The 25,979-nt window shown below is 44.6% G+C and overlaps 1 protein-coding gene across 2 annotated transcripts; it reads left to right on the top strand.

The window, feature by feature from the left end:
• The first annotated feature begins 1,195 nt into the window (after nt 1–1,195).
• On the top strand, nt 1,196–23,927 carry dhx15 (DEAH (Asp-Glu-Ala-His) box helicase 15). 2 transcript variants are annotated; one of them, XM_031850756.1, is made up of 14 exons: nt 1,196–1,602; nt 2,834–3,149; nt 4,271–4,464; nt 5,097–5,256; nt 6,478–6,696; nt 10,141–10,308; nt 15,493–15,579; nt 15,922–16,071; nt 16,524–16,632; nt 19,738–19,929; nt 20,846–20,968; nt 21,049–21,239; nt 21,998–22,167; nt 23,290–23,927. In XM_031850756.1, the coding sequence occupies exons 1-14, from the start codon at nt 1,598–1,600 to the stop codon at nt 23,405–23,407; spliced, it is 2,202 nt and encodes a 733-aa protein (XP_031706616.1). In that variant the 5' UTR covers nt 1,196–1,597; the 3' UTR covers nt 23,408–23,927. The 2 variants fall into 2 exon arrangements, with proteins under 2 accessions (XP_031706616.1, XP_031706615.1); XM_031850755.1 differs by lacking the exon at nt 1,196–1,602 and adding an exon at nt 1,611–1,756.
• The last annotated feature ends 2,052 nt before the right edge of the window (nt 23,928–25,979 follow it).

The following is a 25,979-nucleotide window of genomic DNA, read 5'->3' as shown; positions in this document are numbered from 1 at the left end:
CATATTATCTAACTTACTGTCATCTTTAAACCTATTTCATGTTCAGTTCTTCAATGCTGGGGGTTGCAGTTTAAGTTAATGCAGCAATATTCCAAATGATTAGTCCCCAGTGTTAGTAATGTCCATACTCTCATACTGCCAGCTCTGCAGCTGTGTTTGCCAGAGCTATTTCAAACAGCGTTTGGACTGCTATTTAATAGCCTGTGAATATGAGACAGACAGAAAGGTGGGGGGGAAACTGTATTTTAAATTATCCTTGCATATTAGAGAATTATGACTTTGTTGTAAAGTTGACTTCTCCTTAACCATCACCATCAATCCCCCAGCTATAAGCAATGAGCCATTTGCCATTATGCAGCTTGTTAGTAATGTCCAGGCTGTGTAATTACCTGTGTCAACGGCAATGATTGTCTTCAGTGACAGATTATTCATCACTTTATAATTGTCGAGGTTGAAAGAAGGATTTCTAGTTCTTCTATAGCAGAACTGAGAATTAAAAATGTCCACGCTCATCACCTTTCCTGCTTGCACCTTTCGGGCTGGATCAAGTGTGTCTGCAGAGTCCTGTAAACTACAGTCCTGATAAAACAAGACAAATACCTATTCCTATTCATACTGAAAGGAAATTTAACTAAATAAAAATACTATAAAAACTCCATACATCACTACAAATGGTGTTCATCAGTCACATTTCTTTCATGTGGCAATGGGAAAATTCTCAAACATCGTGATAATTATTATAATAATAACACCCCTTGAACCTATGAGGTGGTTTAGTTACAGACTACTGGCACTTATGTGAAGGGCAGATGATCAGTGGTTTATACATTTGGGTATCAATACTGCCTGGAGGAAGCCAGGAACAAGCTTTAAAATTAAAGGAAATGAATGAAGAGGAAGATTAGCAAATTAATTTGACCAATAATGTCACTGCATCCTTCAAAATGTAATGTAATTCATCTGTTTTGGATGTCCTTAGAAGTCAGTGTTTGCAATATGAATTGCTGTATTCAATATTTAGATTTTTTTTAAATAAAATAAAAATGATATGTGATGCACTCATATGACTTTTGTCTTGTTACAGACTAATTAATTGAATGGCTGTTTTTGCTTATATTGCAGTTATACTCTGCAGATTAGAACAACAATTTAAAGTGGGTCTCCAGCCATGGTGGTGTGTATAGCTTTCAATCAAAGAACAAAGCAGTCTTTATATACTGAGCTCAATAATAATCTGATCATCCATGCAACGAGTCCTGCATAACCACTAAATTATAACGAGGTTGCTTGAGACAAAACGCACACCATCCTGCACTGCAGTGACTGCAGCTTTGGACTGAAGGGGCGAGGGAACACTCGCGTGTGAGCGTGCGCGAGCGTTGTTTGGCGGGCACATCATCATCCCGACCGAGAGGCAGGCAGCAGACCTCCCACATCCTCCCCCGAACCACTGCATCGTATCTGCAGCCACTGCGACAGGCGTTAACGGACAGCACCATGTGCATTGCTCAGTGAAGCCAGTACCTTTTTATATGCAACGTGCTCGCAGGGTCTCACAGTAAACCACTGCTTTCGAGTCATTTTGTCAAGGATAACGATGAGGTAAGAGCTTCCGGTCGCCATTTTGCTGGTGTTTTGAGGGGAATATCTGCATGGAATAATAAGCTGCTGAAGCCGCTGTTTGGAGGATGTTCAAGCGACATCGTTTAGATTTGGGGGATGATACTTCGCCCGGTAAAAAGAGACCTTCCGACGGGTATGTTACGTTAGCGTTAACTAAAAGCGTCCAGCTGTTGGAAGTGTTTCTCCCGGCTGTTTTGCTGTTGTGCTGTTTCTAACTAGCCGTGCTAACGCTAACTCGTAGCACGTTTAGATAGCGAGCTAGCACCGGCTAGGGTGTAAATGCACAATTGTTCTAATTATGACATTACCAGTCACCTGCATGGGGTTATTGTATAGCGACACGGTCGCGCTGTCGCGCAATGGTCCAGCAAAGTGGCTAGCTAGTGTAAAGTTAGCTAACCTAGCTAGCCAACAGTCTGCCTGTTCTGGGCTGCACGTGGCTACATGCTAGCCAGTGCTAGTTTAGGCGCTGTGTCTGAAATATAAATACACGCATTTCACGAGCCAAAGTCAACATGTCTTAATTCATTCCTGGTTGTTATGGCATGTAGCTTTTATTACACGTTGAAGGAAAGCTGAACACATAACCCCCCCCTATAGCCAGGCTAATGTTAGCCGTTTAGCGGAAATGAGATGCCCTGTGAGATGTCACTGCTATGTCTCAAATTACAGTCCCAAGTCAGTCGGGCGACTTTTGCAGCAAAGGACTGCTGAGCGTTCACATGTGGGTCTGATGGGCCTGTAGAAGTTGGAGGACCAAGGAAGAAGCATCCCTGTCAGTTGTGAAAGTCACAGAGAGTGTCGCTGCCCTGGATTTGACATCGCTTTGATTGACCGGGAACGACGAGCAAAATACAAATTTACACCATTGACTGGATTGCATGCATCACGTGAAGGATAACTTGGAGCCCGACGTTATTCCACTTGCATGCTGCAGCTTTCCCATTGTCAAGTACATGAATGGATGGAGAGGCGTGCATCCAAGCGAGCTGATCGGTGTTGAGGTTTCGGACCAGATGATACACCTCTGTATGAGTCCTGCTTAGCTTCACTTTTGTTGTGACGCACTATACACAACTGTCATTGACACATTTAGACACAACTGAATCGTGATTAGTAGTAAATATAATATACATTAGTAATGGAAATGTGTCAGTTTTGTGTGACAATGCTTCATCAAATCTTAACTCCACGAGTCTCCCTCTCACAGGCGTGACCGGGACAGAGACCGCGATGAACGGTCGAGGGACAGGGACCGGGACCGAGCCCCAGACCGCGACTGGGACAGAGATGTGAAGTCATCCGGGGTCCCCATCAACCCAGCTGCAGGCTTCCTTAAGCCAAACCCCGTTCAGCAGCAGATCAACCCCTTCACCAACCTGCCCCACACTCCACGCTACTACGAGATCCTGAAGAAGCGGCTGCAGCTGCCAGTCTTTGAGTACAGAGAGCGCTTCACTGACATCCTGATGCGTCACCAGTCGTTTGTGCTGGTGGGAGAGACGGGCTCCGGAAAAACCACACAGGTACGAGGCAGAATGTTAAAAAAAAGTGTCAAATTTATTTGAAATCCAGTAATATAATTGGTTTGATAGTAATGGTGAGTAAAAAAACAACAGGGTGCAAAGAACATATGGTGCATTTTAAACAGTTCCTCTGTGGAGCTGATTCACAGTGTTTGGTTTCAAAGTTGTTGAAAGAGCTAGGTTGTCTGTTTTTTTTTTATATTTGAAAAGTGAGAAGATGCGAGTCGATCACTGGTTGAGCCTGAGCATCCTCCTGAAGGGACTACAAACCATCTTCCAAACACTTGTTAAATAATTTGGTGTAATCTTCTCAGTGCGTTTATCCTCATTTGTAATCCACACATCCATCATGACTTTTTGAACAGACCTTTTGTAGAGTGTTCAGTTTGCGGTCTCCTCTAAATACATACATGCTCACCAAGGCAGGAGCTCCATTTATGGATCTTTAAGGATGGCCATTTGTGGTAATTGCTCATAAAATTAATGGGGAAAATTCATCAATGAAATTTTAAAGAGAATGTTTAGTATTTTATTCATCTTTCTCCCAATTGTCAGTGTTTTAAAACAGAAATATACTACACTAACTCTTGTCTTAATGCAAATGCAGCTTAAATCATGAGGTAGCATGCAGGCGTTCCACCAAACATAATCTGATGATCAGGGTCAGGCCCTGTGAGCCCGCATAATATATGTTCTCACTGTCCTTGACATGTGTATCTCTTCCAAACCTGTCGTCTGCATTTTTTTTTTTTGTGTGATTCTTCTGATTGGATGACATTTCAAAGACTGGTAAGAGTCGAATCATCTCTAAAGGGCAGTCATCTGAATCTCAAGCTCAATAGAGTGGAAGTAAGACACTCTTCGTTTGGAGCCTCTCTCAGTAAGCTGATTCTCTGTTTTTAAGCTCTAAGCAAGAACATGCCGTCTGTGAAACATGTTGACGGGTAAAACTCTCACAGGTATTTGTTTTTCAGGACACGGTAAGCCGTAGTGACGCACTTATTTAAATGTTTGTTATACTCCGGTACACCCACTGCATTAATTCCCCTAGTTTGGGGTTTTCATACAGAGAATTCCTGTGACGTCTTTTACACAAACCGGGCTCGTCTGCTGTCTTCCAGATCCCTCAGTGGTGCGTGGACATGGTGCGGTCGATGCCGGGGACAAAGAGAGCCGTGGCCTGCACCCAGCCCAGGAGGGTGGCAGCCATGAGCGTCGCCCAGAGGGTCGCTGATGAGATGGATGTCATGCTGGGCCAAGAGGTGGGCTACTCCATCAGGTTCGAGGACTGCAGCTCTGCCAAGACCGTACTCAAGTAAGAAGGCCAGTTAGAAATATTCCCCTCATGTCTCCGTTTATGTTCTAAGCAACCAATGACAAAAGTTCATGGTCATTTTAGTCCCGGGACTACTTTTTAAAAGATCAGTAAGGTTTCTTCAGCACCATCGTTGTCTGTGTTTCCACAGCAGGCTAAAGACCTGCAGACTGACAAGGGCGAAATAAACCGTGTTTTTTTTCTCGCTGCGACGACATTTACTGCTGCATAGTATTTACTGATGCATGTTGTCTGTAATGAATGAAATGCAAAGAAGGAAATTTACCGCTCGCGCAATCTGTTTTTTTTTTCTGTCTTTTTTTTTGCCGACAACAAAGCCTAACTATACTTTTGATGTTATCAAACACAAAAATGCTTTCCCCTCATCCTACAACGGTGCTAAATTTATACTCGAGTAATTCGTTTTTATGAATGAAGCGGTACGCAGGTTGTGCGTTTGACCAAACAATTTACTCTAATCCATCTGGATTTTTATACTTCCTCCCCCTTTGATGATGTCCTGACTGACCACAGCAGTTTGAAGGGAGGAATGCTGTGCTCATTACGTTCATTTTCAACAGGGTTTCCGTTGTGTGTGCTGATGAAGCCTGCATGTCTTTTTCTTCGTCCAGGTACATGACCGATGGAATGTTGCTGCGGGAGGCCATGAATGACCCTCTGCTGGAGCGCTACGGTGTCATCATCTTGGACGAGGCACACGAACGCACATTAGCTACAGATATCCTCATGGGAGTCCTCAAGGAGGTGGTCCGCCAGAGGGCTGACCTCAAGGTAAAAAACAAGTGTTATTTTCTCATGCGATCTTAAGTTTTGGATTATTTATTGCAATCTTTTGATAGCAGGTAGATTCATTTGAAAGGTAATACAAGTTTGTATTTTTTATTCTGGAAGATCCAGCTCACTTTTATTTAGCTTGTGTCTCTAGACTTGGTGTTGAAAGTGTTCTTGACAGTAGTCAGATTTTGTTTCTACAAATATGTCCCACTTAATGCCTTTAAAACACTGTTAAAGCCCCAAAACACCACCTCCTGCGGGGTATGCCCCTCTTCCGTCATCTCCCTTTTGTCACATTTTCTCCCGACAGTGTCGCCGTGTCTGACGGCTGTGTGTCTGTTGAGCAAAGAGAAATGTCGCTGTTGGGCTCAGAAATGCACATCTATTCTGCACCGCAGCACGAGTGGAGATTGCTCCTAGAATCGGCCCAATTTTAAGCCAATCAACCAAGGGGGGGAGAATGGCAATGTGTCGGCGTGGATGGGAGCGTACAGGCAGGTGGAGGTTTTATAGTCAGACTGTGCCAGACATCGCTCCCATAAAGCAGATGGATAATGACTGGTTGTTTGTCAGCGTGGAATCAAAGGTTAGATTGTTGTTCGCGGACTGTTAAATGAGGTCTAGGTTATTGGGAACGATCATCCACCCACACACCCCTCTATCTCCTTGATCCCTATCCCCTTTCAAAATTTGAAAGTTTAATTTGCCTTGATTAAGAGCAATTATGATGTCTCGCAGAGCGTAAAGCGAGATGCTGAGACACTGGCCCCTGAAAATGTTTGAGATTGAAAATGGGAGACGCGTTTCCCATCAGAATCCTAATGCGCTCTATCTAATGGCTCTGGAGAGAACATTGTGTACCCAACGTCAAGAACCCGGACTGTCCTAGCTCTGTGTAGGTCAGCGACTCGGAGTGTAATGCCAAGTTCTACACCGTCTTAGGTTCGTGCCAGCGCCCTCACCCTAAATCCTGATTCAGGAGCATTATTCATCCTGGATAGCTTTTTGCACTCTTCATCTATTCTGTATTTGGTGGCACCTTTATCCACTTAGTATGTGTCCTCCTCAATTATCATCAAGCCATATCAAATGATAACTCACTCCCGTAATCACCACATTTACACTCTGCTGTCCTTACTTTCAGTTTCATCTTCCCCTTCACCGCTTTTGTGAATACACTGTCCCTCACAGACTATTCCTGTGCCCTTGTCCATCCAGGTGATCGTGATGAGCGCCACGCTCGACGCCGGCAAGTTCCAGGTGTACTTTGACAGATGCCCGCTGCTCACCATCCCCGGACGCACGCACCCCGTGGAGATCTTCTACACGCCCGAACCAGAGCGGGACTACCTGGAGGCCGCCATCCGCACGGTGGTCCAGATCCACATGTGTGAGGTGGACGAAGGGGACGTTCTGCTCTTCCTCACTGGACAAGAGGTACGCCTTCATGGGTTTTAAATGTTTTTTACGGATTGCCCGAGTTGTTCTAGGTTTGATAATAGAGATGCACTGATTGCAAATCTGAAAGTTGTGACAAATTGCGGGCTGTAGGGCTGATGCTAATGATTATTTTCATCATCGATTAATTGTTTGGTTATTTTTTCTGGTAGTCGTCTGGACTTTTATGCCCATCACAATTTTCTAGAGCCTACGATGACATTTTCAAACAGCATTTTTCTGTCAAAACTGACAATGAACGACTAGATGCATGTATATTGTTTTTTTTTTTTTTTTTGTCCAAACAAACAAGGTTATAGCCTTGTGCAAAGATTTTCTACATCCAAAGTTAAGAGTGTGCATATTAATCTAATTACATAGATGAGTTACTCCCATACACGGTGCCATGAGCCCACTCGTGCACCCTCAGCACAGGATATTATTAATCCTCAGTTTGATAGATGTTAATGCACGTGGGTGTGCCTGCTTGGGAACCACCAGGATTTACACAGCGGCGGGAGAAAGAAAAAAACAACACAAAAAACGAGGAGTGACCTACATTCTGCCCTTCCCACAAATCTCTGAAATTAAGTCATTTATTATTATTTTTTCCCTCCCTCCCTGCAAATGTTGTCCACTGATGTGTAATAGAGGGCAGGGTTCATGCCCAAAATGATGAATTGGGTCACAGCAGGGTGAACACGCACAGGAAAGCACCAACAAATATTTCAACGTCCCGATCACTGGACAGGAGAAGCCTGTCAGAGCCAACGGTGCCTGTGCTGGTATGATTATTCTCTCAGCACTCTGACAGAATGCTGCTGGAGACCATGTGATCACGTCGAGAATGTAACCGGTGGGAATACAGCACAAATTGCTCTAGAGATTAAAATGACATGTTGGATTTAAGTATTAATGCTTTTGTTCTGCGGTACCATCTATTTTTTTTTCATCCGTGCAAACTCTCATGTCGTTGTCTTTTTGGCTTCCCCAATCACATCTTGTGACATGTTGTTTATTAGCCGTAATTATTTGTCACTCAAACATCGGCCCCGACTGTGGCAGGACACCTACGTCAGTTTTCATTTGCCAAAGCAGGATCAATATGCGGCTTGTTACGAGGGGGATAAAGTCATCGGAGGGCACGGTGTTTGAAGTGGTCTCCTTCGAGGGCTGGTAATTGATTTCAGATTTAGTGGTATCCCGGCTGCTCGGAGGGCTAGAAACGCTGATCGCCCCTCCTGTGAATGTGTAGAAAAGTCTGGGGATATTTGCAAGCAATGTGTTGAACATTTCTCATGCAGTTAAATGTAATTTGTTGATTTATATTCCACCACACCCCCAACCCCCTGCACTGTGTCAAGCTAAGGCATTACTGAGAGCATTCCCACATTGAGTTCATTACCACCCCCCTCCTAATTGGGTTAAAGAAGTTAATGTGTGGTAGGTCTGGCAGAGATGGGTGTTCAAAGGGTGCGGCATGCCCCCCGAGCGCTTCTTAACCTCTTCAGTCTCCCAGCAACTTTGATGTAGACTAATGATCGGGAGGCAGATCCACGGCAAAGCCATAGACTCTTTTTTTTTTTTTTTTTTTTTTTTTTTTTTTAATCTGACTGTTTAATTTATAACCGGCGAAAGCAAAATGCACGGGACTCTCTCCCTCTCTCTCCTCCAGTGTTTTTTTTTTTTTTTTTTTCATGCGAGATATTTCGCTCCCACAAACAAATGGAACCGAAGCACCAAACTCCAAACAAGAAAGTTGAAACTTATCACAGCTGTTATGCAAAGATAAGTCCTAATAGTTAAGCTTCCCCCTCAGCAGCTAACATCAAAACACGGGGATTGGCGGGGCGGTTGTTTGCTAGTCAAGAGGAGTGCCTAAATGTGTCGGTTATTAGCTTGGCTGTAGATTGTTGCTTCTGGGGTTGCGGGGAGAGCTAGTGGACAGGTTCCCAACACTGGCCAACTGCCGTGTGTGTGTGTGTGTGTGCGCGGGTGTGTGCGCGTGCGTGCGTGCGCGCGCAGACACACACTCTGTCTTGATGTCCCTAAGGGACGGACAGCCAGCTTGCTTTGAGCGCTTTGGCAAAGAGGTCCTTTTTTTCCTTCCATGGCAGCTGCTGCATCCAGAGGCTTGATAGGCTATTAATACCCGGGCTAATTTTACCAATCCATTCAGATTTACCTTTTTTTCCACTTGTCAGCGTGTTGATTAAAAGGGTACACGGCCATCAGCGGGGTTCGACTTAATGCGACGAGCGAGGGGACAACGGGGCTAATAGCACACTTGCAGTCCAGAAGGAAAACAGGAAACCGCACCGCGGTGCTTTCTCATGTCAAAGGCAAAGGGTTACTGGCTTCACACGGTGGTACAAATTATGTCCGCTTGAGCCGTGCCTAAACTGATTTCAGCGCAGTATGCCTTTAGAGAAGAAAACCAAAAATGTCTGAGAATTTTTGTGGATTAGTTCGTTACCCTGCTAAATAATAAGTGTGCCTGTCTTTAAGCATCAGGATAATAGATGTGGTTCCTATTCATCATCACTGCCTTATGACTTCTCTTCTGGAGAAAGTGCTGCATTGCTCCCATGGGCCTGCAGGTGGTGCAACAGTACAGGCTGTAACGTGACGCATAAGGTAACCGCTCCTTCACGAGGATCAAACGATTGTTAGCAAAACAAAGGAAATGGTTCTTAACAGCGGGAGTTACTCGGGGAAATGAATAGCTGTTGTATGTTGTTTTAGGCCGTACCAGAAACCACTTAAAACCTTCAAGTATGAGGATTAAAAATGTGTTTGTTTGTGTGCTGGCAGGTAACATAATATATGTTTCTATGAGTGCCTGTGGAACGTGTAGGCCTATTTAGTGCGTTTAATAGTGTATTCCGACAGGCCTCCAGAGAAAGGGCTCTAACCCTGTGCTCACCATCATGCTTTCTTATTCCTGGCGCTGCTCAGGTCCTCTGTCTGTCTGCCAGCCCACCGGCTCCAGAACGTTCAGCTTCACTAAACTGATCTGCCGTGATTTGCCGCCGGTTATGCATCAGTGCTGCAGTCTCATTTCGCATTCCCCTCTACAATGCTGCACTGTGGAATAATGAACCCCCTGTTTGAGTCTGTCTGGCTCTGTGTGTGTGCGCCTTCGGAGCGTGCGCCTCCATGTTTTCCGTGATTGCTTGCATTTGACAACGGAGCCACAGGGAGCTCGGCAAAGCACACTGCAGTCCAGGTTTAATTTCCTCCGTCAGATGGAGCGATAGTTGGAACAAATGTACTGTAGCAGGGAACCACGGTTTTCCCCCGGCCGCCTCCCCCCCCCCACACCTTCCTCTGTCATCCAGATGCACTGCCGTTGTTCATCCAGGTGTCGTTCAGAAGCCGTTTGATTTTCCTGTTTACACACACGCACACACCTGGATTAATTGTTGCACTTGCGTCTTTCAGGAAATTGATGAAGCCTGCAAGCGGATCAAGAGGGAGGTCGACGACCTGGGCCCCGAAGTCGGCGACATTAAGATCATCCCGCTGTACTCCACGCTGCCTCCACAGCAGCAGCAGAGGATCTTTGAGCCGCCCCCACCCAACAAACCAAGCGGTGCCATCGGAAGGAAGGTATAACTGCCTGCAAAAACACTCTGAGGGGGGAGTTGAAAATGAGTGGGCTTGGTTAGAAAGGCCAGATGGGGAATACGGTGGGTAAAGGAAGTGAGGTGGAAGGTAGGGACTGAGACTTTTTTTTTCCCTTTCTCAGCTTTAGCGCAGGACTGACTCACACAACATATGCTGCTTTTGTCAGCATGCAATTCTCTGCTCTAAATTATAACTGGGGTATTACTCACGCCCTCTGAGCCTGAGGAAAGCACTGCATCCTCAGTCATTTTTATCTTTGCACTACGTGTGCGCAGGCCCCGCTGCTGCTCCGAGAGGAGGCCTCGGACCTCTGGCGCCACGTGAAATGCACATCACGTGAGCTGATCCCAAAACAGGGAGTTTTCTCGCTGCTCCTCCTCGATCACTTAATCTCAGAGGTGTGGCTGGTCCTCTTATTGATACAGACACGAGACAATTCCTCTCTCTCGTGTGACAGTTTCGATTCAGACGGGCTCATCACCGGAGTAGCGGCACCACCTGCGCTGTTGGCTGGGGATCTGACAGAATATCAGAATATCATCGCTGCCAGTTGAATGAGCAAACATTCAAACAAACACCAGCGTCTGATAGGGGACGGTGTCGATGACTGACTCATCGCTACAGCCCCTCTAATTGAGGCAGATCAGGCTGCAGTGGAAATATTTATGCGCTTTCAACGTTAAACACATTATGATGCTGTGAAACACTCAATTCAACCTGGATTTTTGAGAACATACGATTCCTCACAAAACTAATTGATTAATAATAGTCTATTAATACAGGAATGAAAGTGAACTCTGACAGTGTAACCTCTGAACTGTCAAGCCAGCCACCGCTACACTTCATTCAGCCTGTGAACAGCACAGGCGATGCCCCTTGTTTTCCCCTCAAGATCATAAACTGGAAAAAAATGCAGAGATGTCGTCCCAAGCCAGCCCGAGAGGAAGTAGTGAAAAAGAATTAAGGTTTGCGACGGCTGCCGCTACGCATGCTAACGACTGCATTAGGCACCCCTCAATTAACATAAAGCACTTGCTCGTCATTGCTCTATTTCTCCAGGAAAGCCACTGATCTTCTATTTTTGAACAGTTTAATCATTTAGAGCCATGGCAGCAATTGACTAATTACAAACAAAGACTATAATCTCACTTTGCGTTCGAGCGTCTTAAAGATTGTCTCAAGCAAATGTGCCGTGATGAGTGTTGGGTTTTGTTTTTCAACATTGTCACGTTTGTAATATTCCCCTCAAATGTCAGCCGTGATTCTGCCACGTCTCCGTTTCAATGAGCTTGGGCTGTGGCCGCGTGGATGCTGCTTAAGGCACGCTCTCCCTTCTCCCCGGCCGGGGGTAAAGGCTTTATTTGTCAACAAGGCTGTGTTTCCCAGTAGGGGACGTGAAAGATGGCCCGCGTTAGCCGTAGTACTTACTCTCCTGCAGGTAATAACCCAGAAATAACATGCAGAGATGATGCTCTAATGATATTACTGATAAAGAAGCCAGGATTATCCAGCGCAGCAACAGACTGGAAGGAGCCGGCCTGCGTTCAGTGTAATGGCCCTCGCCCGGATAATCCTTCAGAATCAATGCAGTCAATGAGGCCACCCATATGATCATGAAATGTGAGAGGTTGTCATGTGTGGCATCTGCTGGAGCACCGACTGTGTCCCAACACGCAGGACGGCGGCAACCTCACTGAGTCCATTTGTAAAAACGGACCTCTCATTCCTCGCTGGGACGTTTGTCGCTGACATATAGTGTCTGTCATGAGACAGTCTTTTTTATTTTTTTGGACAGCCACTTTAATTTCAGTCGGCCACAGTGTAGCTAATAGGTTTTGTGACGATGTAATTCCTCTGTATCTTTGGGCCACTGAGGGCCTGTTTCCACTGCAGGACCTTCGTTCCCTGAAGCTTCACATAAACTAATCTTTCAGGAACCTTTTGAGTCTTTGGTTCTCTGGTTTTCGTTGTATTTTAAAACCGGGGACGTTTCAGATATATGCCGTTTGAAAGGCGAAAGCGGGACCTACCAAATCATCTTCTGTGCTGTTTGGTTGGAGGTTGAAGTAAGCGGTTGTGGCACCGACAACAAAGTAAGAAGTCATGCTGGTTTTTCTATGTTTACATGAGGACTTCATAGTTTTTCCTGTTTATTTCACTGCACACACAGTCATCCTTTAATTTTCTAGAATCTTGTTTCTTTTACAGATTTGTTTCCTTTCTTTTTGGCAGTATTTTGTCTCTCCACTGAGAGAACTTTTTCTCCACCACCTTTTGTTTCTAGCAGCACATTCCAGCTCTCTTCCAGAGTACTCCATTGTTCTTCTTTGTTGTTGGTTGTCCTGTTTTGATACAGATGCAGTAGTAAAACGATGGTTATGGTTTCTTATTTTGTTGTCATCTTCGCTGAGATGTGACGACACATCTGCCTAACCAATAATGATTGACAGCACTGCCGGGCAACCTCTGAAATACTTTGATTTGAGTTATTAGAAATTATGTTTGAGGAACACGTCCCTGAAACTGATGGAGAACAGTGGAAAGAAAAGCAGAATAATGGCTCCACGCGACCGTCCTTTACGTGCGTCTTTGAACCAAGCGGTTGGTTTTGGTGTATTACTGCTTAGCTGGTTGTTTTTTTTGACGGCCCATATTATTTTCAGTTGTCAATCAAAATTAAGCAACTCCCATTTGTCATGGGGTGCTCATGTCAATCAGATCTACACAGCCAGTCATCCAAGAAATACACAAACGACCCAACCGTTTGCCAGATACTGCCGCCTGATCAGTTTCATACAGGCGTTTATTACCACCTCTTCATTCCTCTGCTTGAATACTAAGGGGAATGTGTCTTTTGTCAGGTGAATTACCCGAGGTTAAGGTCTGAATGAGTGGGGGGGGGGGGAGAAAGGCCCTCCCTGGCATTAATAACTAAACGCTCAGGCATTCTCAGGCTCAAGAGAAATCCTCACTTAAAAGGTGGGATTTAAAAAGTCTGTAAGGCTCGCAGCTTGAAGACAGCTGAAGAGGCACAGCTACAAAGGAAGTGTGTCAAGTGTGCAAAATTGTTTCTGTGGACCAGTATCAGCAATGACTACAGAGGAATGTTTGGTTTGGTGCTTGGCATTTTATCACGAGGACCACCAAATACGCAGACGGGATACCAAATGACTGCTCGGGTCTGCCCACAGCTTCTTCCTGTCTTGGTAGATGTTGAGCAAGTTTAGCACGGGATCGATAGCAATGTATATTCCCAAACACCCACTTGCATATTAAGCTATGACAGTGGAGTGGCAGTTGCCAGTAGAGCTGGCTATGATCCGGCCGCCACGGTCTCGAAAAAGGTTTCTCTGTCCAGTCTGTTTGAACTGTTGCGTAAGAGGAACTCGCCCTAGCGGCGGTCGAGGCTTGCGTGAGAGCAGCTGCAAAAATCTGTCTTCCTCTCTTCCCGCTGTGTGTATGCTTACAGCAAGAGACCCGAGGTAGGGTGATGTGACGCATTTGATTTTGCTCAGATTTTGCTTAGAGGATAATTGTAGTAGAAAGAGATCTGAGACTGGGTTCGTCTTATTCTCATTCTCACTTGTTTTTCCTACATTTCTGTACAAAGACACTTAAAGATGAAATCTAACCATTATCAGTTGATCAGAATTGCAGGAGCCGTGCGTTAGCCGGCGTTAGAATCTATGAAATCTGTATTTAATTTGAAACGTTTCCTTTTGCCCAGAACTGTCGACATGCAATAGAAATGGTACACAACCAGTGCCTTCTTTTTCAAAACTTGGATGGACTGACATTATTAGGGGGTTATGAGGACTTGCCACCTAATTATACATGCTGCTACTTCAACAGTTCAGCGCCGCTTTTGAGCACACGTTGGTGTGAAGTACGAGCGAAGCCGTCTCCACTGCAAATCTGCTGCTCACCACAATTGCTGCTCTATCGCAGTGAATGAGGAAAAAGTAGCGTACGTATTTGCACAATATTCTCTCAAAGTGCAGTACAAACTACATGAATGTAACTCCGTCTCTATAACTAGATGCATAGCCCACGGTCTCTATATTTCACAAAGTGAATGAAAGGATGTAAACACAGTTACTGTGGGGAATACATATAATTAAAGCACAATGCTGCCTGATCGCAGTGCGTCCAACAAGTGATGTGGTGGTGCTGTCGACGGGGGAAATCATTGCTGAACTCTAAATCAAAACCCACACCGTAGGTGTTTTCATATCTACGGCGGGACTTTGTTAACCCTTTGCATCAGCATAAATCCAGCTTTCTTCATAACGCCTGCACCCCCGGGTGTATGGATCGTGTGCTCTGAGGTGACGAAACAAATCCAAATTTAGTGTTTCATTGTAACGCTACTGCATTTTGTTTTAAACAAACCACCCGTGCCTTGTCTCACTTGTTTTTATATAGACTGGATGTGCCCATACATGCATGTTTCCATGTTTTTATTTCATGCTACATGCTGGAATAACGGTCCTCTGTTGGTGTTGGGAATTTAGTCAAATCTCAAAAGCTTCTACACAAATAGTAGCTTGTTTACTGTGGAAATACTAGAAGTGATTTTGTAAATATTTCAAACTGGACACAATGCAAACATTTGCAGTGGCAAGAAAAGACCCTTGGATGAAAGCGGTAACCATTGTAGAGCAAAAAGCAGGAACCATTACGGCAACTATTTCCAAGGGAGGGATGCTGACATCTCAAACAAAAACCAGCAGCATGCTGAGGACATTCAGACGGAACCCCCGACCTCGCACACACAATCACACACGATCACGTAACCCAAAAAGGGCCAGAGGTAATGCGTTTGGATTGGGACACTGAGCACCAAGCCAAGCTCTCAGCACAGATACGTTGATGGCCCGTTGAACGTGATTGTAGAAACTGTTGTGGTACTATGAGGCAGCGTGTGTGCGGTGCACTGTAGTGGCATCTCTGCCAGCTTCTTCAGTCAACTGGCTCACATCAGGCATTGTTTTTCAAGTTAAAGCAGATATCTGCTCTTGTTTTTCACTCCTTTGCTCTCCTCTACTCATGCTGAAGAAGAACTATGATTTGTTGTTTGAGTGCCAGGTCCAGTACCAGGTCTTGTCGGTCCCTCCATGCACCCGGGTGGATCATTTCGTAACTCATCCGTTCTCATTTCCACAGGTTGTCGTGTCGACGAACATCGCCGAGACGTCGCTGACCATCGACGGCGTGGTGTTTGTAATTGATCCCGGATTTGCCAAGCAAAAGGTTAGCTCATCCACCCTCCCCCATCTTCTCCCAGCACTCTTTATCTGCGATCATCTGCGTCTGTTGCCTGAGAATCCCCAGATAAACACGGCGGTGCACACCTGACAGCGGCAAATATGGAAAAGCCGGTTATTTATTCCTCTGACATTTCACCAGCCTGGAGCCAAGTCATACACGGGGCGACAGTAGAGACTCTATATGCATGGTGGTGTATAGTGTGTATGTCTCTGCTTTATAGTTAGTAGATTAAGGGTGTTGGTATGCACTTTTTACCTTAATTCTGTTTAGTTTACACTTTCTTTTCCCACTAACCTGAAATTCATCTTTCTCCTCTCCTGTCAGGTGTATAATCCACGCATCAGAGTGGAATCCCTTCTGGTTACGGCCATCAGCAAGGCCTCGGCCCAGCAGAGGGCAGGTCGTGCTGGACGGACACGCCCAGGAAAGTGTTTCCGCCTTTACACAGAGAAAGCCTACAAGACAGAAATGCAGGTAAGAAATACGGCGCTCTGAAAACGGTAAGAAATTCTACGAGGTGCTTGATTCTCACATTCTTCAACGCCACAAGCACTTTGTATTCCCCCGAAGCGGCCCTCTTGCTGGAAAAGCTCTCTTACGCAATATTTGCACTAAGAAGCCACGATTCCCAGTTGAGCTGAATTATAATTCCAAGAGCTCGGTGCTAAACCGCACCGCCTCCACCCTTCTTCATAACCTATGCTAACGAAACGGCCACTTTGTGACAAATGAACCAGCAGAGGCCCAGCTCTCACTTTAACGGGCTAATTCTTCCACGTCAAGTTAAATAGCCCTTCAAATGCCCCCAGACTCCCAGTCTCTGTTCAATTCAACATATGAGCAACGCACGAGGAGATGATAAGCGCCCAGACTAATTGGTAATGAACTGTTCCATGGCTTTGTCTTGTACCTCTTAACTGGCACAGGACAACACGTATCCAGAGATTCTGAGGTCCAATCTGGGCTCTGTGGTGCTGCAGCTGAAGAAATTGGGTATTGACGACCTGGTGCACTTTGACTTCATGGACCCACCAGGTTAGTAGGACTTTGTTTGTTTTGTTTACTCATAAAGACACTTGAAAGATTCTTTGCATTCGGTCCCATGAAGACGATATAATTCTTCAGAAGTTCATGAAATCAAACTCCATTTTTGACGTTATTTATGGTTTTATATTTTAGCCATGGTCACACATTCTCTACCTCTCTGTGTACTGTCGTACTATTCATTGTTGGTGCGGGGTCCATGTAATACAGTTTGTCCTGTATTTTATTTTGAAAAGCTACTCGCGCTTTGTGCAGCATGAACATGGGAGTGTTTGCAATTGTTATTAAAACTACATGAGCAGCTTTTGACATTTTTTTCCTGCGTTGTTAACTGATGCACCAGTTGCTCTTCATCCACTATCATCTGTAACGATAGCTCTTGATTTTTGATCAGTGACATCTGAATCTAAAATACAAACCGCTATAAAGTCTTCATTTAGTTGAACCGTGCTCGTTTCATGTACAATATCAAATCTGGGTTGGCTGCGTCACATGGGAGCTCGGGGGGGGAAACGACAAAGCAAAGATAAAATGATCTCGGCAGATATGAAATGCTGCAGAGTGAATGTTTGGAGATTTGACTACAAGCGCTCTGACAGACGTGGATTACACACCAGTGTTATGCGGTTTGAAGTTCAGTTGAATCACGCTGGATGTCGGCCAAAAAACCCAGTTATGGCATTCTCCAGGAGAGTGTGTGTTCCCGCGGAGACCACCCCTCCTTTCCCTATCCTTTTCCTCACCCCTCCTTCCCCCCCCTTTTCTTCTCACCATAATATAGTTTTCATCTCACCTCTGAGATTAAACCCATCTCTCCCCGTCCACTGTGGCAAACGGCATTTTGAGAATGAAATTGGTTACATCAATAGCTGCACTATCACCTTGGCTATTGCCTTCCCTTTATATTCCTCCAGTGGAACGTGACTGACCTCCACCGCCGCCCCCACATTTCTCACAAAACCGCAAGAGTAAAGCGTCAACATGTGCGGGATTGGCCCTGTCTGCCGGCACTAACTGGGAACAGTGGGGTGAAGGGAAAGGGGAGGATTATCTTTTTATTTATTTGATCCACTCGCGGCAGAAGGTTTCTCCTAACTAGCTCGTGGAAGCCGGAGCTGGTTTGAAGTCTGCTTTGAGCCTGTGAGAGTTTATAGTTCCACTGGATCAATTGTGATACGCCGTGTCAAAGGCCCACCTCTGAGTAAATCGACAGGTCAGAGAAGCTTCTCCGGAGAGTTAAGAGTCAGAGGCTGGAACAACAGCACTACATGAGTTTTAAGATGGGTTTAATATAGTTTTCTGGCCTGTTTGAAACCCTAAATAAGTGGATAGATGGACATTCTTCTAATTGTCACAATCAAATCCCCCTGGTTTGAAGCTATAGGCAATGCCAGGCCAACGTATGGTTGTATTCTTGTTCCTTGATGTTTACATTTCAAGTCAGATGAATTTGATTTAGGCATCATCTCCCTGATGATCAACAGTGTCGGCCCCAAAAAAGCCAGTGGCCTTTTCCATTTAAGCTTGTCCGTATTCTCAATGGGAACCTTGATTTTCCTTTCACTGTGGGAACGTTCGGCTATCTAGTTTATTTCTCTCTTTGCCCGCCTCGCTACTCGCTCACTAAACACAGGAGCGGTGGCCGACCAAATAGAAAATCCAAAAAGAAATCAGTGGCGATTTACACAAGGACTTGTCTGGGTGGGATTCATTTGCCTCGTGACATTTCCAGAGAAGTACCTTTCGGAGCCAATGTGGTTTAATGTACCTTTAGCCTTTCCTCTCATTGATGTGGCCCTCGGTTAATATATCGGATTCTTGAGTGTTGAGAGAGTCAATACTTACTTTCTGATGAGCCACGTTGTGTATATATTGAATTCCTCGCCAGCAGTACTTGGAAATCAGCTTTTCACCTTTTTGTTGAGCCCAACACAAGCCGCTGGTGTGGTAAGTAATGTTGCCGGCGCTCACCTTGTGTAAAAAAAGAAAGTAGCTTTGATGCCCCAAATCAATATTTCTTAATCATAAAAAAATGCCTCCCTGCTGTTTTAAATTGAATTTTTTGGGAGCACTTGAGAGGAATGAAAGTGAACGAGCACCGCAGCCGGCGCTTGAAGCTAATTTTCAGTTAACATGCAACTGGTCATTAGGCTTTAGCTCTCGGGAGCCAAAGGTCAATAATTGCATCTGGAGGGGGGGGAAAAAATCTTTTTCACCAAACGGTGGAAGCCTTTTGTGTTGAAGCATTAAGTAGAAAGTTCCCCTGTAATTGCATTAGTTGTTTAGGATTGCCCTAGCGGAGGATGAAAAATGAGCTCTGCCACGATTACTTCTCCGCTAAGTTTCCGTCTGGCGTGACTCACAGAGAGCCTTCTCGTTGGGGTTGACCTCATGCTCCCCGCCACCAGTTAGCCACCGCTCCACTGTCTGTCTGCTCTGAACTCGCATCTGTCTTCGACTACAGGTCTGAGTGAAGCAGCTGCTGGATCTGTGGTGGTTTATCACTTTTATCGCTTCCTCTTAAGTCAAATTCGGTTGCTCGGGTTGCAAATCACTTCCTTTACTGAGCAAACAAGCAAGTTTATATCTTAATCCAGTAACAGCTGGATCACATGACAGAGAATCAGTTTCCCTTAAATGAATTGTCTAAAAGGAAATCAATTATTATATTTTCTTCATTCATTGTCACATTTAACCGCTTAAATGTGAACATTTGGAAATTGTATATTTAATTAGACTTTGAAGACACAAATGGGAAATAAGGCATTCATTTTAAATGCTCGACCAGCCAAATTTAACATGGATATTAAAGCAAAATGAGTCCGATCATCCTTGAAAGATTGATCTCTATGTTTAATGCCATTATGGACAAATATATTATTTAGTGTGAAGATGCAAAAACCTAAGCTTCCTCTTGAGCAACAATCTCAAACAAGGCTATTAATCTATTCAGAAATACGTGTGTTTGAAAAAAGTTCTCAAGTTGTTGCTGTGATGATAAAATGACAGTTTTGTAAATTGTTCTATCGCCGTCATCTGTGCATATTGCCCGTGGGCTTGGAGCGCTGTTAATGGCCCCGTCTCTCTCCCGTCCAGCCCCAGAGACCCTGATGCGAGCCCTGGAGCTGCTGAACTACCTGGCGGCGCTCAATGACGACGGTGACCTGACGGAGCTGGGCTCCATGATGGCGGAGTTCCCGCTGGACCCCCAGCTGGCCAAGATGGTCATCGCCAGCTGCGAATTCAACTGCTCCAACGAGATCCTCTCCGTCACTGCCATGTTGTCAGGTAATGCTCGGGGCTGGCTAAATGTGTGGGTCTGAGCTGCTACTCTCTCCATTTCCTGTGCTCATGGACCAGTGAGCTCAAAGGAAATCTACAGAGCAGCTTCTGTTAAGTCCCCTTTTAATGTATTTGCATTCCTTGACCCTTCATTCTGTTTTAGATTTGCCCTCATCGTCAAATTCCACTTACGACTGACTTAATCTGTATGAACAATAGACACAGCAGAGCCCAGAAGTTGACTCGGAATAAATCCACCTATCGAACGTAACTACAAAGCAAGTCGGGGGTAAAGTCAGTGGTGTCAGCTATTACTCGTGAGGAGGGGGGGGAAGAGTACATGTCTGTACAAAATGTATAGGTGTAGCTGCAGCAGCACCAGCATGCTACAGCAGTAATTGCACTTTGGGCTTGCCAAAGCAGAATGCTGCTCATTGAGATGAATCTTGACGCCTTTGAAGGGAGTGCGAGGGTCTTTGAGAGTGGGGGAAATGGATTTAACTAGCTCTTTGGACGTGGTGTGCACTTAAAGCAGGTGTTTCCGGACGGCAGTTTCTTTTTTTTTTTTTTTTTTTTTTTTTCTTTTTTCTTTTTTTTTGCTGAGTTCATTAAGAGTAAGCAGCGAAAAGTACACCTGAGAACAGCAACCAACCACGAGGCTCAATAAACACAGCCCGTACCCATTAAAGGCACAATTAAGCAGCTTCTGACATCCAGAGAAAGTTCACAGCGGGGAGACGGCAGAACCCGAGTCCTCCGGATGAACTCTTCGCCCCCTCATCTTCTTTTCCACTTCGCAATACACTGTGCCCTGTGAAGTGCTCTGTGCCTCTCTTGAGCTGAGGCCTTGTTCCTGTCTGCGGGATTTGCTTAACTTATCCCTATGGGCGGCTGTGTTGGGGCCTATACCAACCTTGTTTAGTCCCACAGTGCTTCGTCCGACCCACGGAGGCTAAGAAGGTAGCCGACGAGTCCAAGATGCGCTTCGCCCACATCGACGGAGACCACATGACGCTGCTCAACGTCTACCACGCCTTCAAGCAAAGTGAGTGGGCGCTTTTGAACGCACAGTCCCAACATCGGCTTTGTTCATCTTTAACCCTGCATCGTTCTCGTCTCACGCAGACCACGACTCCACCCAGTGGTGCTACGAGAACTTCGTCAACTACCGCTCGCTGATGTCGGCGGACAACGTGCGCCAGCAGCTGTCCAGGATCATGGACCGCTTCAACCTGCCGCGGCGGAGCACCGAGTTCAACAGCAGAGACTACTACACCAACATCCGCCGCGCGCTGGTCACTGGCTTCTTCATGCAGGTCCGTCACACCCGGGTCCTCTTTGTGAAGCCCTCACAGAAGCATGTTGTGTTTGTATTATTCTGTGGTAGTGTATGTTTACAACTTGCTAACCTCAGCTATTTCGTCTTCTTTTAAGTTCTCTTTGTCATTACATCATTAAACTTAAATACATATTTTTAGTTGTTATGAAAAATAAGTGGTACTGACTAAAATTATTTGCTGAGATGTTAATTGTAATTGATAACCGCTTTTAAAGTGCACACACGCACGCACGCACGCACGCACGCACAGCTGCTTTGCTTTAAACGCATAAAAAGGAATCGAGTCAATTTGCTCCTCGCGTAAGGAAACAAATGGCATTTCGCAAGAAGCCATTTTCAGGGCTACCTGAAACAAGCAGCCTGACAAGTTGAATTATGGTGTTAATATTTGAATATTTGTCAACATTAACCTTTGTCTCGGAGACAAATTTGCGGTTCATGTTGGAGCTTTCACAGCGTTTGTGAAGCCATGTCTTTGTTGGGAATGGCCTTTATTGAGACTGATTGCCTTGGTTAATCACAACAGCCACTGCAGCTTCACCTAGTAGGGGAAATCACTCACTGCCTGCTTACAAACAAGTTTGCAGCATCAGGCTGCAATATTAGTAACTAATAAGATTTTAATGGGTCTGTATGGTTAAATTCGGGGCATATGTTTCCTTCTTCCTGTGTTTCTCTGTGAACTGCATTTGTTGGTTCCTGATCCTCTTCTCTCTCTCTCTGCGGTGTGAACAGATCGCTCACCTGGAACGCACCGGCCATTACCTGACGGTGAAGGACAACCAAGTCGTTCAGCTGCACCCCTCCACCGTGCTGGACCACAAGCCCGAGTGGGTGCTCTACAACGAGTTTGTGCTCACGACCAAGAATTACATCCGCACGTGCACCGATATCAAGCCAGAATGGTACATTTCAGTTGTGCGCTGTAAAGATAATTCTCAGAAAGAAATGTTTTATTTGGTTCCCTTGACTAATGGAGAGCGTATTTCTTCTCATGATATCTTTAACTGTTTGTCTTTGTGGGAAATAACCTGGATTTCTGCACACAATCCCATATTATTAGTTTGAAATAGCTTCAAAGAGATCGTTCTTCTTCTCTTGAATTGCGTCCGTACCTCTGTTAAGCATGTTGTGGGAGGACATTTGTGAAAAAAATGTAATCCAATGTATGTCAGTCTTCTGAAATTGGATACAAATCCAACAGTGTAGTCACTCAGTATTAATATAAATATCGTAATGGCAACACGCAACGTAAGACACGTCACCCACACCTGTTGTCCTCCGTGTCGACCCGATCACGATTCGCCGCCGTCCTCTTCCTCACACCTCGAGAGCGCTACATTAGCAGCTTCAGTGCTCCATCTGTGTCTACACGCGATGCATTCAGGCTCCGTGTTTAGTGTAGGCCGGAGCCCAACCGGCTATATATATATAGCTGTATTATATTGTTTTTAAATTTCACTCTAAGCTTCTATTGAGGTTTTCTAATGAAGCTTTGGAAGTCTGTCATCATATTTTCCGTTTTTTCGGCCCCGGTGAAAATGTTGTTTGTGAAAGTCTAAACACCAATAAATATGGATTAAAGCATAATGCTTTGTTAGATAACAACAGATTGTGTATTTGTGGAAGTAATGATTCATCTTTTTTCAATAAATGGGAGGGGGGGAATATGACAACAAAGGTTTATTAATTAAAATGAATAAAAGCTCAAAGTTAGCCTTTACCTTTTGTATTTATTGCGGTGCCGGAGTACCGAGCCCACACAGTTTTACGAGTTTTTACTTCTTTGCTCTAATAAGAATAAAATGCCGGCCTCACCAGTGTCGGCTTGTTTACACACACTTGTACTGCAGTACACCGACTATGCATGTTTCTCCTCCCCCTGTGTGACCGTACACAATTAAGTATCGTGTCCGAGCTCGCACCGGCAGTTGCTGCATGAATATGGAAGAACCGCCCTCTCCCACAAGTAAACACCCAAGACCATTTTTTCTTTGCGACTAATGTTTACTCTCTTTCTTTCCTAGGCTGGTGAAGATTGCCCCGCAGTACTACGAGATGGGTAACTTCCCCCAGTGTGAAGCAAAGAGACAGTTGGAGCGTATTGTTGCGAAGGTCTCATCAAAGGAATTCACTCAGTACTAAGGAAGGTTCGCATGTGCTGCAACGGCATCCTCGGTATCCGTACGAAGTAAAGACCTGGAACTCCTTTTTTAAATTCCACCAACAACCTAGTTTTGAATTCTGGTTTGTTTTTTTTGTCATGCTGTGTGTGCGCGTGTGTGATGTATTTCATGACGACTGATGAAATGTGTCCTTTGAGGGCCACCGTGTGTCATTTCTTTGCAAAGCCCAGAGGGTTAAGCACTACCAGAAATGGACTGTAGATGACTGTTTTTCAGGAATTTGGTTAATAACTAAATTCCTGAAAAACATTGTTTTAAAGCATATGTCATGTTAATTTCAGCATTCCTCCTAAATACATCCATACTATAAGTCATAGCTCGGGATTCTTGTTGCTTCTACTGCTCTTTGATTGAATATAATTTATACTGTTTTGATGCGGGCATAATGTATTGTCCTCTTGTCATGGAGATACTAAGAGGGGCACTTTGGTCACATTTCCTGTCGCTGTTCAGCTTAATAAAAATGACTTTGTAATAAAGCGATTTTCCCAGTGTCGGCATTAAAATAACAGGATAATCAGGGCGTAAACCTTTCACTTAACCCTCTCACTCACACACACACACACACACACACACACATGAACTGAGCCACCACGCTTTGACCTGCCAAATCCAGCTCGTTTCCCGGCTCTTCGGGGAAGTTAAATCTTCTCACTGGGATATTGATAGCTTCAGAAACAGTTGGAGTGAGGGGGGATGTTAATTACAAATGTTTTCAGAAGAAGATCAGTGTGAAATCCCCGCTGTGCTGGAGCCTGTTCCGGCTGTACTGCTTTGTGTCAGCGCTTCTGTAATGTGGAAGGTAAAGCTCGCAGTTTGGGAGAAGCGGGAATTTCCAGCACTGCGGTGGCGATCTAGAACATAACAAGAGTAACGGTCATGTATGTAGTTTTACTTTAGTCGAAACTTAAGATGTAGTGTAACAACTTTTAAGAAGACTTTAGCAGCGAGGGAAGTTAGATGAGCTCTGACTAACGTTCTTGGGAGGCTTTCCCGTCTCATTTCAGTCAGTGGCACGACTTCTGTGGCTCTGGACGAGCTCCGTCAAGTCTGAGAAACATGCCCCGCGTATTTAAGCTCAGCCGTGGAGACATAAGAATTTACAGAAATCTTGCATTACAAATTGATGGTGTGTTTATGAAGCAAGGAGGATCAAGTTATGGCCTCTGCTTCATCACTTTTTGACCATTCTCTTTTTAACCTCTCACTTAAAAGGCTGCGGTGCCTCAAAATGTAAAGTGCAGAGCTTTATAATGCATTTTCTACAATTTCTTGTTACTAGGGCTGCAACTGACAATCATCTTTACGATTGATTGTGCCAATTATTTTTGCCATTGATCAGTTAAAATCGACCTCCGTCAATTTTACATATTTAACTCTGTTTACACGTGAAACACGAGTACAAAGCCCTTTTGTGGCACCAGAGCTGCCAAAAGTCTGATATATTGCCTCGAGATTGAACCGAGTCAGCGTCAGTTGGCAATGTATTTGAAAAGTCTGGTGGTGCCTTCTGCAACCTTTCTCTGATCTCTGCTTGAGGCTAGTGACTCCAGCTACACCAACCACCACGAGCAATATGCTCCCAAAAATCCCACTAAATTGTTGGTTATGTTGCATTGTGGGTAATGTATGAGCCAGGTTTTGACAAAGAAGAATGCATGGAATTATAAACATACTACCTCTGGTTCTGCTGCATCAAATATGATATATACATTATCCATATATATTTTCTTCTTTTTTTTTTACTAGCTGACAGTTTTCAGAGGGCAATGCTAAATTAGTGGATTATGCCAATTTCCCACTAACAGTCCAAAACCCAAAGATATTCAATTTACTATGTAAAATAATAAAAAACTCTGCAAAAGTTAATATTTGATGAGCTGCATCTGGCAGATGTTTGCCATTTTGGCTCAAAGTGACTCCAATGATCAAAATACTCGGAGTCAATACATTTTCTATTGTTTGAATAATGAACTTATTGTTTCAGTGATGTACTTGTTGCATCCTCAGTTGGATAGACTTTTTTTTTGTGGAAGAATTGGAAGAAAAAAAGTTATTTTATCAACTACGTTTGAGCTCTACTCTGTGCAAAGATAAATGTAAATCAAGGTCCCCATTTTGTTCATTTAAAAGATTATTTTGTTCTGCTCCGGTTGCCTTTATGATAGCATAACCTTGCCTTCCTCTGTTCTGCATCTCAACTTTACATCAATTTGAGGAGAATATACTTCACACTGACCTGAGGACAGAGGCAGACAATGAACCTGTAAGCATTTTTCACATTCTCTGTAGTGTCTGTAAGGAGGCAGGCAGAGATTCTAGACCTGCTCAGGGAGTTTTTAAATGAAGCCCGCAGATTGTGTAATATGCTAAGTCAGGAAATTAGCATGTGTGCTTTAATATTTTTTGGACTGTTGGGAGACAAGTTTTTAAGTGGATGGCCTTTTGCTTGGGAACGTATACACAGAACCACAAAAAATGGTGCCGGAGAGATCCGTCTCCCTCCGAAGTGAAGCCGATAGAAACCCCAT

Source organism: Anarrhichthys ocellatus, unplaced genomic scaffold, assembly GCF_004355925.1.
Source record: "Anarrhichthys ocellatus isolate YVR2014 unplaced genomic scaffold, GSC_Weel_1.0 scaffold11, whole genome shotgun sequence".
In the NCBI taxonomy this organism is placed as follows: Eukaryota; Metazoa; Chordata; class Actinopteri; order Perciformes; family Anarhichadidae; genus Anarrhichthys; species Anarrhichthys ocellatus.
This window is presented reverse-complemented; position numbering and strand designations above follow the sequence as displayed.